The sequence below is a fragment of the Melozone crissalis genome, unplaced genomic scaffold (assembly GCF_028551555.1).
Source record: "Melozone crissalis strain CALT ecotype California unplaced genomic scaffold, PUWL_Pcris_2 ptg000036l_1, whole genome shotgun sequence".
In the NCBI taxonomy this organism is placed as follows: Eukaryota; Metazoa; Chordata; class Aves; order Passeriformes; family Passerellidae; genus Melozone; species Melozone crissalis.
Genome location: NW_026535814.1, coordinates 12,477,736 through 12,492,874, shown reverse-complemented (window position 1 = coordinate 12,492,874; position 15,139 = coordinate 12,477,736). Strand labels below are relative to the sequence as shown.

The following is a 15,139-nucleotide window of genomic DNA, read 5'->3' as shown; positions in this document are numbered from 1 at the left end:
CATGGGATGAAAAATAGTTTGCCTTTTGACTGTACTAAGAAAGAAGGGGTATTACAAACAACAAATGCTCTTCTTTGGCTTCAGGTTTTCCTTTGGTAAGGTTCCAAGCCTTCCCCCTAAGTCAGAAGCGGATTTTGCCATCAATTGAAAGAGAAGAAAAATAAGAATCAAGCTTTAGTAATGATACAGGAACATTTTGATCAATTGGCACAATCTAAAGGTTAAAAGTTCCAAATGCAGGCAACCTGGGGAAAAATAGGAGCAATGCTAAGTTTAAAACTTATATATTCAATCAAGCTATTTCTCCAGGACACAATTTCCAGGCTACTTTCATGAATGCTGCTGAAAGAGTGTGCAGCAAAACGTGACAAAAAAGGAAACTCTCAGCCCAACCTCACGTTCACTTTTTTGTCCCATTCCATGCACCAAGTTAGTCCTCAGAGAAGGAGCCTGAGGAATCCCAGAAACCTCATGGACTACATAGAAACTTCCTCCCTGTGTCTGCACCTGAAACTCCCACATCACTCCTGCACATACCCCATGGGCTCCTTGACTGGCAAACTGGGGACCACAAAGCAATGGGGACATGTGAAGTGACCATGAGAAAGAGGGTAAAGTTTGGGAGCTGGGGTTGCAGAATGGCCCCTGCATTACCAGGCTGCTCCCAGTATGTGTCTGCCATGCAATGAATTAATATGGTTATATTTAATCCTGTTCTTCTCTTTCTCACCTGCTTACCTTTTGGTACCGGCTCCTCTTCAGCTTCCCAATTAGCCTGTTCATACTTGCAAGGAAGTTCTCACAAAATAAGAGTTTTGTTAAACAGGAAACTATTAAATCACATTTTCCCCAATAAAGCCATAGAGTGGCCCCTTTTTCCTTAATAAAACCCCATCCAAAGACTTCAGTCCTTTGAGACTTTTTCACTGTTTCAGCTCTAAAAGATAAGGCAGTAAAGTATAATATGCAAAGTTTTATAAACTGGAGCATGCACTCCAACCAGATAACTGGCAGCTCCAGAAGGATTGGCTTCAGACCTTCTCAGCTCACAACAAATCTCAAATACTGTATAAGGAAATCAGACTTCAGCTGTGTAGTGGCTAGATCACCGCGACAAAAACAAGGCTGAGGAGATTTTTTGGTTTTGTTTTTGGATTTTTTCCCCCACATAGCAAGCAGTAGGCATAGGAAAGAATAGAGTTTTGGCTTCAAGGCCTTGGAAAAACACAATTCAGTTTTTCCATTCTGTCATTACTCGAGGAAACTCTACATGTAAATAAATCTCTCTCTTGTACACGGACACCTCCTGGAGATAGTTGGGAAGACTGGATAATAGCTAAATTCATAATCAGACAGGTATCTCCTAAGCTAGACCTATTTGGTATTGCTCAAATGTACTTCTGCAGAAACAGGTATTTCAAAGAATTTTAGCCCTTGTGAAGGTGCTCTGACTTTATAACCCTGCACCAGACAAGCAAGTACCTGGAAATAAACTCTCTGCCATAAAACCCAGCACTTAATAAAGTGCTTTTGCCCCTGAGAGCTCAAGCCCCTGCAGAAAGTGAGCTGCTGTCATCACCTCCCTGTCACCAAGGCCATGACTTGTTCACAGCATGAGGAAAAGGTTTGACCAGGACCCAACACTTCTTAAGTCCACACATGCTATCCATTAGGCTGTGAGACCCTGACAGGAGGTAGATACATAGCTCTAAGTCATATACAGTTTATGAAAGCATAACTTACAAGTCAATGATTTAAAATAGAAGCACATGGAAGAGAAATGGAAGGTGAGGATGGAACCAGCATGGCCCTACTGTAGACAGCAGCAGGAGCTACAAGCAAATAGCAAATGCCACTAAAATGTGAAGAAGTCAAAACTTCACATGGAATTTAAACTAGTTCTTTACACTGGGTTCATGCTGGATTCTTACACCAGCTTATGACTCCATATACAGGACGGTATGTGACATTTTTAATCTAGAGGAGATCTCCACTTGGCTTCGCAAGGTCACGCATGATTCCCCCTGATGTAGGACATGGACAGCGCATCCCAGGTGTGCTGCTCTGCATGTTGAAGATTATATTAAAAGGGAGACTATTATTTTTCATATTCTTTAATACTATTATTGATACTATCATTAAATGAGAGAATATCCCTGAGGCCGGGAAAACCTCAGGGAGTGTGGGAACTAACACCTGGACTCAGGACTGGTTTCCTTGGTTATTAGAGCTGGCTGAATGGTTTTAACAGATAATGATATCTAATTTAATTACATATCAGACAAAACACTTCTGATTATTATTCATCCAGCCAGGATTAATGAATTTCTAAGTCCTCCTTCCATCCTAAATTTTTTCTACCTTCTTGTCATTTACCTCTTTTGTTTTGAACCTCATCTGAAATCTACCTGTTTGAAGAGAGATGTTTACTTCTCTAACTTGCATAATTTTTTTCTTAGCGAGGACACTCCCTAAATTCATTTCCACAGCTTACAATTTGCTTCCCAGGTCATCAGAGAAAACATTTAACCCACAAAATCATTCTTATAAGGCACTGATATTCCACCTTTCTCATCCACCATATAATATAGAGTCCTTTTAAAGGCACAAACCTGTAGTAAACCCTTGTTGATTTAGAATTCCATACACCAGTCATTAACTCCTACTCCATGTGGCATCTGTACACCTTTTTTAACTATTATTTCTTTCTCCACAGCATAACTGGTGAACTATTGAAATCCGATGTATTTTAACCACATAGTTCACCATGATAAAACTGGATTACAAAATAATTTTCTCCTCTGCTGTATACACCACTTACTTTCCAAATGCAGGCCACAACAGAATACCAGATCGAGGATTAGACTTTTTAGTGTATAGCTGGGACAGTTATGCAGTGGCAGGAGGAAATTTGGAAGGCAAATTGGAGTGGGAAGGCATTCCAGCAAAGCCCATGGTGTTATGGAATTGTCAAAGAGGTTGAGCACAGCAGCAAGAGAGCTGCACTGCAGAGCACTCACCTCAAGGAAGGCAGAGGGGGCGAGGGGAAGACAAAGCTGTGAGCCTTGGTGGTGTGACAGCAGCCATGCAGGTGTGACATTCCCTGGGCTACCCATGAACAGGGATCCCAGCCCCGAGTGAACAACCTCCCCACACACCCACAGCCCCAAACATAGCTCCCTTCAGCCAGGCAAGGAATAATCCCCCTGTGATTAAGCATTAAGCTGCCAGCTAATCTAGAGAGAGTGAGATCTAAACACAAGCCCTAAATGAAGGTGGTGATGAATATAAGGTTCAAACATGAAGCTTCTCATGCAGCAGGAGAAAAGAAACTAAGAATATTTACTTTCCTCTAAGGTCTCTAAAAATTTTTTCCAGGAACTTAACATTTGCAAACTGCTTATCATACTTCTGTTAAGGCAGAGTTTAGGAAAAAGTCCTGCCTGACCAGCAGCAATAATTTAAAAGCAATTTTCACCTATTTAAGCTTTTAAAACTTACCAAAGACCTCAGATTTTTCTTAGAATTGCTATTACTCAGAAGTAGACAGCAAATCTTACTTTGGTACCTAATGCCTGCAGGCTTTGAAGCTAATGCAAATACTGCTTTTTTATTCACAGGCCATTGTTTTCAAAATAAAGCACTTTGGGGAATAAGTGTTTTACTTCAATTAATTGTGTTTCCTGTTTGGGGAAAAACAAACTAACAGGTTTATTCATTTAGAGAACCTGACAACTGCAGATTGCCTGCTACTACTTTGGAAAAAATATTTTATCAAGAGTGTTAACACACAAATTCAGTAAATGTACGGGATTTGCAAGACAATCCAGTAAAGCCATTATGGTGAATCTCCAAAGGACTAGTAGCCATCAGGACAGGAAAGGAGACAACACTGTAAAAAGATTTCCCAAAGGCCATTTTCATGTTGCAATTTCCAGAGCAAATTTTCCTTTTCCTAATGTCAGTGTGGGAGAACGAAGGAAGATAATGATACAAGTGACAGAAAATAAATTTATGCCCATGGAAATATCTTTCAAATCCTACACCCGAGCTTTATGGAAAACAGCCTTTATCTGCAGTTACCATTTTTATACTACAGCGACTAAAAATGTCCCTTAAAATAAATTACTAAGGTCCAGAGTGACCACCTTTGAGTCATACTAATTTTAGCAGCTGTTTATACAGACAAATAATTTGGAAATTGTGCTGTTACCAGCATCCATCAAACAAGCAATACAGTTAGTAAACCCAGGAATATACACATGAATTTTTATGGAAATAAATAACACAATACCTTTCTGTTTCCTAGGTCTTATGAAACACTTAGACTTGGTATTTAGATTTGTCCTCTGCTCTGAAGTTCCAGCTACAGACATAAACTACAACAACTGATAACTTCATTCTTAGACAACTGGATTATAATCTTTTTTACAACTGTCACATAAGGGGCAATTCCTAGAAGTCCTTGAAGCTGCACAGGTATAGAAGAGAGTCAAATCTTCATCAGCAGTTCCTTCTTCACATTCCAGAATAGCCAAATCTACCCAAAATGCACAACATATTTATTGCTTCTTAAAGGGATTAGCTACTGCACTCTACAAGCCTGAGAATCAGATTACATTACATATATACACATCTTAAAAGCATGAAAGAAACAATTTTCACTGCTGTCTTGCAATTCCTAGATAAGACAGGCTAAAATTCCCGGTTGACAGATCCAAGAAATTGCTTAAAATATTTATATGACATTGCCCTCTAGAGGAAACCGAGGAAAATCTGTTTTAGTAGAACTCTTCCAGAGATGAAAACACAAAATGTCATTTTCAGCAGAACAATTAGTGTTTGTTAGAAACCATTTTCACTGAGAACATCACACACGGGTTTGGCTCCATTTGTCATCCACAAGTTTTCAAGAGAGAATTCCCCAACCTCTAGCCTAGGGCTCTGTATTCAGAGAGATGGTACCACAGAGTTTACTGGCTACCACATATCTGATTTTTTCTCTCTGCTACCAGAATAAAAATAGCCCAGTCTATGAAAAATTGGCAAGCACTTAGTAATTCTTTATTTATGATGGCAAAAAGAGAGACTGGTCAAACTGTAGAAGGATGGGCAGGAAGACTTCCCTGACTTTTGTTTCATCAAATTGTTACCCTGCTAGCCTGAACCTATTCCAATGGTCAAATAATGGCATAAGAAACATAGGTCAAAGTTATTACTACATTAATCAAGTATTTATTTTGCAAGTCGTTTGTTTGTTTGTTTTCGTTTGTTTGTTTGTGGGTTTTTTTAAGATCATCTGGTCATCTATACTACTAACTATGGAGAAGGGTTAAAACCAGACCTTGACACCTTTTTAAACAATAGAAATGAGTCTTAAGCATCAGCTGTAACAGTAACCTCTTTCAGTCATGTTTCAACAATACTGTTTTATTTTGAAAAAGCCTGAATCCATTTTCCATTTACCTCTAGTTTCTCACATTTTTGTTAGAGAGGCTTCAGTTGGATGGGATTCTTGAGTCTTGGATGCTCTAGGGTGAATTTTGCTGCTAATAGTCACCATTTGCCTTACTCTTGTCTGTTTTGGAAGGTACAAGTATTCTTGAGCTGCCCCAAATCTTGTCACAGTGCCTGCCAACTTATCTTTTTCCTGTTACTGGTCTGTTAAACATGTTTTCCTTCGGAAGCTCACATGATCTTGCTGAACAACATACACTTTACCCAGAGAAAGAAGCAAGAACAGTGAGCAGTACTGCAGAGTCAGCAGTTGATACATATGCCCTTTGCCTCTTAGCCCTCATTTGATAAAAAGGAGACAGAAAAATAAGTTTCAAGGAGCATGTGATACTGCTTGGAGCTGGAGGCAAGTGTCACATGAGCTAAAAAAAGCAATGAGCTTTCCATGTTTAAAAAAATCCCATCCCAAAAGCCATCCACTGCAACAGCTGTCTCTGTAGCTATATACCTGTCTCTTTGCTGATCTCACCTCTGTTTATCGTACTTATCCTCTCACTTATGTCCATAGATGGCAGGTTCATGTTGACAAACCATCTCTCTGAGGCTGATGTTGAGCCTCTGACTGTAGAACTGTCTCTGAAAAATGTTCACCATTTTTCAACCCTCCCTGCTCCAGTGACAGGGGATACGTGGGTTTTAAGCTGTTAATGCTTTTAGCTCTGGAGGGTCACAGTTCAGTTCTAGTCCATCTTTCAGGACAGCAACAGTCACACCCAGAGGTTGCCAAGCAGGTATGATCATGTCCTGCTTTGCAGAGCAGCTGCAAAAGACATCTAAGAATGAGAATGCTGCTCACTTACACCATGCTGTAAGAAAAACTATTTGAATGAGGACTGGAGAGGCTGTGCCTTTGCAGGGCTCATGGCACATCAGTCAGTCCAGGTGGAAAAGAACAACCTCCCAGGATTCTCACTGCCACTCAGTAGCCTGGCTCCAGTCACCTCCTACTTTTGCAGCAGCTCAGAGCTTCTGTCTCAAGAAAACCAATATTTAGCCCCCTGCTTTGTGCAAAATTCTGGACTCCCAGAATATGAAGAGAAAGTCACATTTACAGTTTAGAAGATGCTGCGAATGACTGCACATGGCAAACTGGTGTGTTTGGGCATAAGCATTACAGAAAGAGTAGGAATAATGGGCACGGAATGTTCCTTGCTTGTGTCTTTGAACATCTGTATTTTTAATTATTGATGGCTAAAGCACTGTTCTGTGCTAGCAAACGCACTGCTTGAGAGGCTGTGAAAATAACTGATGCTGTGGCTGAAGGCCTCACCTGTTACTTGGCTGAGCAGTGGAAAAAAGCAACTCGTATTTTGCACATTCCAGCAGTTTGCCAATTAGCTACATTCTGCTGCACCCTGACTGTACTTCCAGATGACCTGAGAGCATGAGATGCTTGCTGTGTGTCAGGCTGAAAACCCCACTCCGGATGTAAAAGGGATCCTGCTGGCACTTTGGTATCAAGGTAAATGACAAGGCACAAGGCTGACTCACCAAAGCAGGCTGTTCCCTCAGAGGATGAGCAAGGAGGGAAGAGCAGAGAGGGCAAAGCTCCCTCCCAAACACTGGGCTTGTTCTCTTGTACTTACAGCGTGGTCAGAACAGCAAATTAAATGGAGAGGCACAGCCATACATTGGGCAGCAAAGTACAGATTTCTAATCAGAACTTTCACCCCTCATTAAAACAAAAACAAAGCACAGAAAAAACCCTCTCTATAACCTCTGAAGTTTTTACACCTCCTAAGGCAACACTACAAACCACTGTCCAAGTCTTTTCAAGCCTGATGCAATGCTTCTGAAAAGCAAGCATGCAGAGGCAGGGCTGGGAGCAATTTTGGCAGATAACCTGAGGATGTTGTCTAGTTACACATGTATGCTCCTGGGGAATCACGATTTCCAGAGAGAGGCCAGCTCTGTTGTTCAGTGCTGGCACTATGTAGGAGGCAGTGATGGGCATATTGATCCCTAAATTTTTGGACAAACATGCAAATACATAGAGGATGTGAGCTATTTAAATCAGTGGAAGTCTTTCCACCATTTTTAATGGGGTTTAGATAAAACTTGTCTGAGCAAGAAGCTAAGCAAGATTAAAATTTGAGGCAGATGAGGGGTTCAGAAAGTCTGTTAAGGAGGCAGTTGTGGTAATGGGATGTTGCTAATGACCACTCCTACAAGGGAATGAGTTGTGCCTCCACAGAATATCCCTGGCCTGGGGAAATGGAGAGGGACGGCAGGAACTGGAGGGTGATGAGGGGAAACCGAGTGAACACACACTCAGATTAATAAAGCAAAGAGGACAAACCAGCTAAATGATCTCTGCTGAGTCTGGGGATTAGTGACCTTCTATTTAAGACTTTGGCTCTTAAGAGAGGATTTGGAATAAAGCTCATTTCTTCAGAGCAATTTATTTCTCAACACGTTTGGCTAAGTCTGCTCATACCTTCCAGGAAACATAAAAGAAAGGAAGAAAAACATCTCTTTCTTAGTTTCTTAGTCCTGCTATATTTAAAGGGAGGGGAGAGGGAGGAATTTATATCCACTATCAAGCAGGGGATTTATATCCACTATCAGTGTAAAATACAGCAGCCATGCTTCAGAGGGGACTGCATGCTCCAGACTTCAGGAGCACAGTGAGACTTAGGCTGTGCCTTGCAAATGTTAGACACCCATAGGCTTTCTCTCATTTTCTGCAGGTTCAGCACACATTTACTGTATCCCAGCTCACAGCAGTTCAACAGGATGAGAAAAAACTCAACCAAAATCCCTATGTGCTGCTTATTTTCCACCAGGCAGCTTGGAGGGCACATCAGCACAGGCTTCTCATCCTTGCCCATGATAACAAGGCCAAGGTTTCAACCTCTGTGCCCTGATCCATCACTTAACAGTATGAAGATCGGTAATATGATATAAAAAAGGAAACTAATTCAATTCCACAACAGGTTGGGGGTATTTTTTAGGTCAGTTATGAGAACTCTATTCCCTGAGACTGCATTTGGAGGCTGCGGTCTCCAGGACCACTGTATTTATTTTTTGCTGTGTAGTCAGTGCTGTTAATATTTTAACAAGGAATTCACACAGAAATGTTTGCCCCTTGGCCAAGGGCAAAGGGACAGGATAAATTTCCATTATTTTTCCTATTAAAACAAAAATATTTTCTTGTGGACATAACCAAGAGAAGGCCCTACTAACACCAGGAAAAGCAGCTGCTTATACCGAGCAGCACTTTGTGTTGGCAGCACTTTTGCTTTAGGAAGGAGGTGAGGAAACACAGTAAAGCAGAGCAATCAATCCATGCAACCTGATGTGCCTGAGAGGTGGGGGTGCTATTAGACAAAGCTTTCTGTGATGACCAGGGGTGGTTTTCTTGGGGTGATTTTTCTGTTACAAAAAGGATGTATAAAGGAGATTGCACTGCCGGGAAGATAAATCACCAAAAATTCCAATGAAACACAATCCCATCATAGGCAGAGAGACCTGAACTACCCCCTTCCACCATAACACAGGCATTCATACACCCCAACAGCCAACCCAGCTAAGGAATGGATTTGTTACCCCAAACGTGTCCTGGAGGGCTGCAGCTGATGTGCTGAGGGGGTTCCCACAGTATCCCATCCCCACACATCAGCAGGGGCACATGGATGCATTTTGAACACACTGACGAGTAACAGAGTGCAACAAAATCTTGCAGATGCTCCAGAGACAACTGCAGCTGCCAGGACAGGGACAAAGTAGTCATGGCAAGGACAGCCAGCCTCCTGAGGCAGTGACAGCGCCTCAACGCAGCATGGCAAGAAGCAGTGCCCCATGGAAAATGCAAAACTGGAGCACTTGAATATCAAAGAGGGACCACATTTGGAGGGGAAGGATGTTTCTCCCAGCAAGAAAATATTTCTATTGCAGGAGCAAAGCAGTTTCTTTTTACGAAATAATCCCATTCAAACTTCTGAGGAAAGGGGATCTCAACAAAAAAGTGCCTTGAAAAGCATTTGTCTTCAGACAAAACAGTTTTCAAATCACACTCAGATTTTTGAGCAGCTCTTCTCAGACACAGAAAATACTTCACTGCTCCCAGACCCACAGCACATGCACTGCTCTGCAGGTACAGGTCTGCTCCTTGTCTGCAGGGCTCACAGCACAGGAACAAAGAAGACTGCCCTCATGAAGACCCCTGTTCAGGGCAGAATCTTTCTCTAATTACAGCCAAGAACTGCAGGATTTGTTTCCAGCACCAGCAAGAACCCTTATTTTGACAAAGAACATCAAGATTTCACCCAGCATAGCCCAGGACTGTTAATGACTGCCACAGCAGGCAGCGCAAAGTGCTATGCACATTTTGAGACCTGTAATTTTGTTGGACATTTTGAATTGTCCTCTGTAATCAGCTGCTAGCACTTACAGAGAGGCAGGACTGTGCTTAGAATGTCCATATATCACACACTTACTAGTGGCACTGACGTGTGAGGAGGAGCAGGACTTTATCTTCATAGTTCCAGCTATCCTGGAGGCATGAACATAGGATGTGCAGCAGCACCAGGCATTCAGGAAAGACCCTGGCTCTACTGAAAACCCTCAGCTTCAGGTAAAGTAAAAGATTTCCCTTCAGTAGTGGCACTTGAAGCTCCCTCCCCACTGCAGACCTGATTCCTGAAGGTCTTTCTCAGCACCTCTGAAAATAAACTGAATTCCCTGAAATCTGGCATGCCATACCTATTCTGAGGAGGAGTCTTAGCAACTCCCCGTGGACACTGACTGAAGAGGAGAGACTAAAAAAGCACTGTGCAAAGGTATGGCTGTCAAAATATTTCTCTCTCTGTTTTTTTGGAAGTAATTCCAGTTTGTGGGTTAAAAAGAAGCCAGCCACTTCTCTGACTGTATTCCCACATATTGCAATGTTTGGTAATTTTTGGCAATGAGAAAGATGATATCTTGAAGGAGTGGTTGGGTTTTCTCAGTGACAAAATTATAATAATAACTTATGTTTCTACCACACTGTCAACACTGGTAATGTATCTTACTCTGCTTTTTACAAGCATGCATTTGAAAATCTACTTAACACTGATTTTAAGGATTAAATGTATATGGTAGCTGTGTCCAAGCGCTGCAGCTATGCTTGATGAAATTCATAATCAAATATTTCAAACTGAATTATATTCATGGAAAAATATTTTTTTTTTGCAGTGCTCCAAGGACTTGCTCAATGAAGCTCCATTCAGTTATGTTCAAGAAATGAAGGATTCATCTGTCATCTGTAGAAACACCAACAGCCTTCATTCAATAAGTGAGTAATAGCCCAAAATGAGTAGACTAGATCCAAAATACATAGGAAGTTGTTGTCTGGGGCAACATAACCCACATATTTTGGAGATACAGTTGTATAGACAGAAGATAAATAAATAGGCAGAGTTTTGACTAACCTTTGTTCAGTATTCCAATACAGCTCGTTTCCCTGCAATTGTGTTTGATAGACACACAATTTGCTAACTCTAAAGAGAGCAATAATTTTCCCTCAATCACTAACATCACCAAAAATGACACCACCTACATTATTCCTCTCTAATGTAATAATACCCTGTTAAGCAAAGAGCTTTGATGATTTTATTACTGCATAATGTTTCTCTAAATGAAAAGAAAGAAAAAATAATAGAAGAAACAAGTTCAGCTATAATCAACTCGTCTCTGCTGTTTACATGGAAATCAGGTGGAATTTAAATAAATAACTTTTCTTTAAAGAAGTCATATTCATCTTTCCTAGCAAGGAGAGACAGATGAGTGGTACTCACAGCTAGCACCTCCAGGAAGTGTTGTCCTGCTCTTACTGTGTCTGACCCCATCACCCCTCTGAGATGGGAGGACCTGTAGGCACACCAGGCAGGTGCCAAAACAGCCCTGTCTGTCCAGAGCTGTCCAATCTGTTCCAGCTCCAATCATCTGCCCCTGCATCCTCTAGAGGCTGACCACATCCACAGGACAGCCACCAGAAGGGACTGTGTGCCCTCACCTCTTCTCTCTTGTTTTCTGGCGTATTAGTTTAGCCCCTTGGAAAGGGGAGGGCTTGGATGGCAGGCTGGAGCTAGAGCTGAGGTTACATGAAGCCCAGGGTCTGTGAGAACACTTCTGCAAACCGTGCTGCAGAGGTGGGAAATGGCAGAGCTCCGAGACCCCCATGCCAAATCCTCCACTGTTAAGGGAATAAATCAGAAGATTCCCCACAGTATCAGCACAAAAAACTCCTTCATCAGGCAAGATGGGGCTGCCCTGGCACACTTGGCAAGTGTGGAATAAACACACAAGAAGTTATTTTGCTTGCCCAGTCCAACCTGGTGCTGGAGGAGCTCAGGCAGTATTTGACTTTCACTGACCATGCGCAGGCTCCACAAAGTAAATCACACCACAAATCAGAGCCCCTTGTATCAACCTGGAAGTGTTTCTCACTCAGCCAGGGAATAATTCGGCAGCCAGAAACTGAGTCAGAACTACTATTTAGTGCACTGTCCTGCCCCAACAACACCTTGAAAAAACAAGGGGAAAAGGGCTCTGCTACTTCCACCATAGCAGCAGGAATATGGAATTCCCTAGGAAAGCTTCCTCTTGGAAGCAGTCTTTCCAGAAGGCAAGCTGATGTTGTCTTTCAGCCTCTCATAAAGCTAGACAGAATCATGTCCCTTCTGAGCACCCCAGTGGGGAAAGCTCCTGAAAGACTCTCAAAGCATCCTGAAGCATTCCAGATGCACACTGTGGGAACACGGGGCAGGACCTGCCAGCCAGCTCCCTGATAGGAAAAAAGCCAGCTCTCCAAACTGGGAGCATCCTCAAGGTCCCAAACTGTCATCCATCAACATCACCCTTGTCAAATAGCAGACAACAGCAAGTTAGGCAAGGATGCTTTGGATGCTGAAAATAAAGCAGGAAATGTCCTAAATTTTGGCCTAAATTGGATGTTGAATATTCTAAAACAGGATTTTAAGAACAACACTAGCTCCACACTACCAAAACTCTGCCTTTGTAATGGCCAAAAAAAGTAAGGAAAATGGAACACTTGGTTCCCATTAGCTGCAGTCACAGGTTGCTGGTTTAATAACAGAGCTTTCCAAAAGGAACAAACCCTAAATTAAGCCTTCAGAGACAGGCCAAAAAGTACAGATATCCAAATATTTCCAACTTCATTGGCTATTGTCTCTCATTTTGCATTATTAGTAAGATAACATTATTGCTGCCCACTGCAAGCAATTCCCTTGTATTTGGAAACAGTGACATCTGACAAAGGGGAAACAGCAAACTAACTGCCTTTTGCCATAAACCCTCTCAAATTTGGAGGTGCCACTGATTGACACTGCCACAGTACCAATATGTACACACTTTTTGAATCACAAGCTAGGAATTACAGAGGGTTGTTTTCATACCTGTAAAACCATAGAAGGTTGAGCTGCCCAGCACCCACAGATTGAGGAGTCACTGCTCTTATTCTGCCACGTGTCAGAATTGGGAGTGATGGTCAGCCCAAACTCCTGACACATTCAAGTGAAGTGATCCTGCCTGCTGGGTTTCCCCAAGTGTCCACCCCCAAAATAAATTCCCTTTTGGCAAGAGGGGGAGGATTTCATTCCCTCAGGTACATTGTAACCTCAGGTATGAATGAACGTTTACATCCTCATCTACAGCAGAGAAAGGGTTTTGCCTTTGCAAAGGGCAATGTGAGAAAGTCTACCAGCCCACAAAGAGCAAAACTGGGACAATAACTGATTTTACAGCATGGAATAGCTGAATTAAAAAAAAAAAAAACACCACAAGAATAATCTGTAGCATTGCAAGAATCCTAATTTTTGATTTGAACTCTTAAAGACTTCAAGTTTTCTGGGTCAGGAGACATTAGAAGAGAGCAAATGCATTAGAATCAAAGGGAATTTATTAAAATGAAGTTGTTCCAAACTGGAAAACACAAAAATGTCTTGCTTTAAGAAAGTCTCAGACAACATTTAGCTGTCAAAAACGCTTCCCTCAACTGAAATAATTCAACAAAAAATATGAGCACCTGTAAAAATATCTTCCAGTGCTGCTGCATCTGTGTTCATTTTTGCTTAAGAAAACAGTTTTATACAAACCCAGGAGGGCTCCTGCTTTGGTGCAGCCCCTCTGGTGATTATGACTTACAATCTTTTGACCCAGTGACCCCTAAAAATTTTCCAGAAGAAGTGTGAGTAGCACATGTAGGCTAATTATCAATTTGATTTTGTTAGTTATTTTCTACAAAATTTTAAGAACGAACCCAGGGCTCTCTCAGGGGCTGGAAAGCAAAGGTCAAAACCTCTTCTCCTGGACTTCCATCAGTACCAACTGCGCCCTGCACCATGTGGCACCAGAGGCAGCTGCTGCTGCTAGCAGCTCTGTCACCCTTACCTTGCTCCGGTGACATCCACACCGACCATCAGCTGCCCGTTCAGAGAAAGGATCTCATCTTTCAGGCGCACTCTCCCGCACTTCCCGGCCGGGCTGTTCTTCTTCAAGTCTGTCACCCAGATGCACCCGACGTCGAGCACAGGCCCCTTATGCGCCTTCCTCTTCTTTCCTCCCCGACGCTTCTCCCCATAGTCCCCCAGAGCAGGGATATTCCCAAAGCTCAAGCCCAGGACTTCATTTTTCCGCATCTCTTGGGCCAGGTACATGGTGCAGATCTCCGTATCCAAAGTCCCACAGCTCCCTGGCTGCAGGTTGCTCTCGTCCACGGAGAAGTTGAGCTGGATGTACTCGCTCAGCTTCTGGACCGCGGAGCGGCAGAGCTGCTGCTCAGCTCCCTCGGCCCCCTCCCGCCGGCTGTTCTGCAGCCACTGGCACAGGAGGGAGAGGAAGACCCCCGCGTTGTCCTGTGTGATGGGCATCGCTGTCCCTCCCTGGGCATCTCCTCACGACCTCAGCCCCGGCCCCACTCGGCTCCCTTGTCGCCCGCTGCGGCGCCCCGCAGCCCCTGGGGACATGCTGGAGTGGGGCTGCAGGCCCAAAGCAAGCCCCATCTAGTCTCACGGAGACTTCTGGGGGGTTCCAGCTGACCAAAAACACAGTCAAGGAAGGATGTGTGGTGTCCAGGCGCTGCACCGGCCCTTTGAACAGGCTGGCGGGTCAAGTTTGCGAGCGTCTCTGGCTGTCCAGGCCTGCCTGCCGCCGGTGTCCGCGCTCCGTCGGGAACAAAGCGTCCTTCCCGCCGCGATCACCACGGCGTCTCGTCCTGCAAGGATAAAGCAGCGTGGTTAGAAGTGTCCGAGCCGCTGAAGGCGCCCCGCAGCCCCGGCCCGCGGCCCAAGGCCGGCTCGCACGGCCTGGCCGCTCTCCTCCTGCGATTTACCACTTGAGGGCACCAGCTGCTCTCCGCAGCAAGGGAATAAAAGGTCACCATTAGCTCCTGACCTTGGCGGTGAAATGCGGGCTGCAGAGCCCAGGGGATGCTCCTGCCGCAGCTCCGCGGCTGTGACCGGAGCTGGGGAGACGCTCCTGCCAAGGGCCGCTGGAGGGGCACCGGCCTCACCAGCGACTGAAGCTGACAGCCCTGCCGTCCATGCCAGTGATTTTGGGCTGGGAAATGCTTAAACCGGTCTCTTCCCAGACTTAGCTCCCCACCAAGCTGCTGAGGGATGGG

The 15,139-nt window shown here is 43.7% G+C and overlaps 1 protein-coding gene across 2 annotated transcripts in view; it reads right to left on the bottom strand.

Moving 5' to 3' along the window:
• The window catches only part of PDZD2 (PDZ domain containing 2), a 138,026-nt gene extending 123,639 nt beyond the window's left edge, over window positions 1–14,387 (bottom strand). For both annotated transcript variants that reach the window (XM_054283468.1, XM_054283469.1), the window contains exon 1: window positions 13,909–14,387. In XM_054283468.1, coding sequence (XP_054139443.1) covers window positions 13,909–14,387 — 479 coding nt within the window. The remainder of the gene's footprint in view (window positions 1–13,908) is intronic.
• Between the last annotated feature and the right edge of the window lie 752 nt (window positions 14,388–15,139).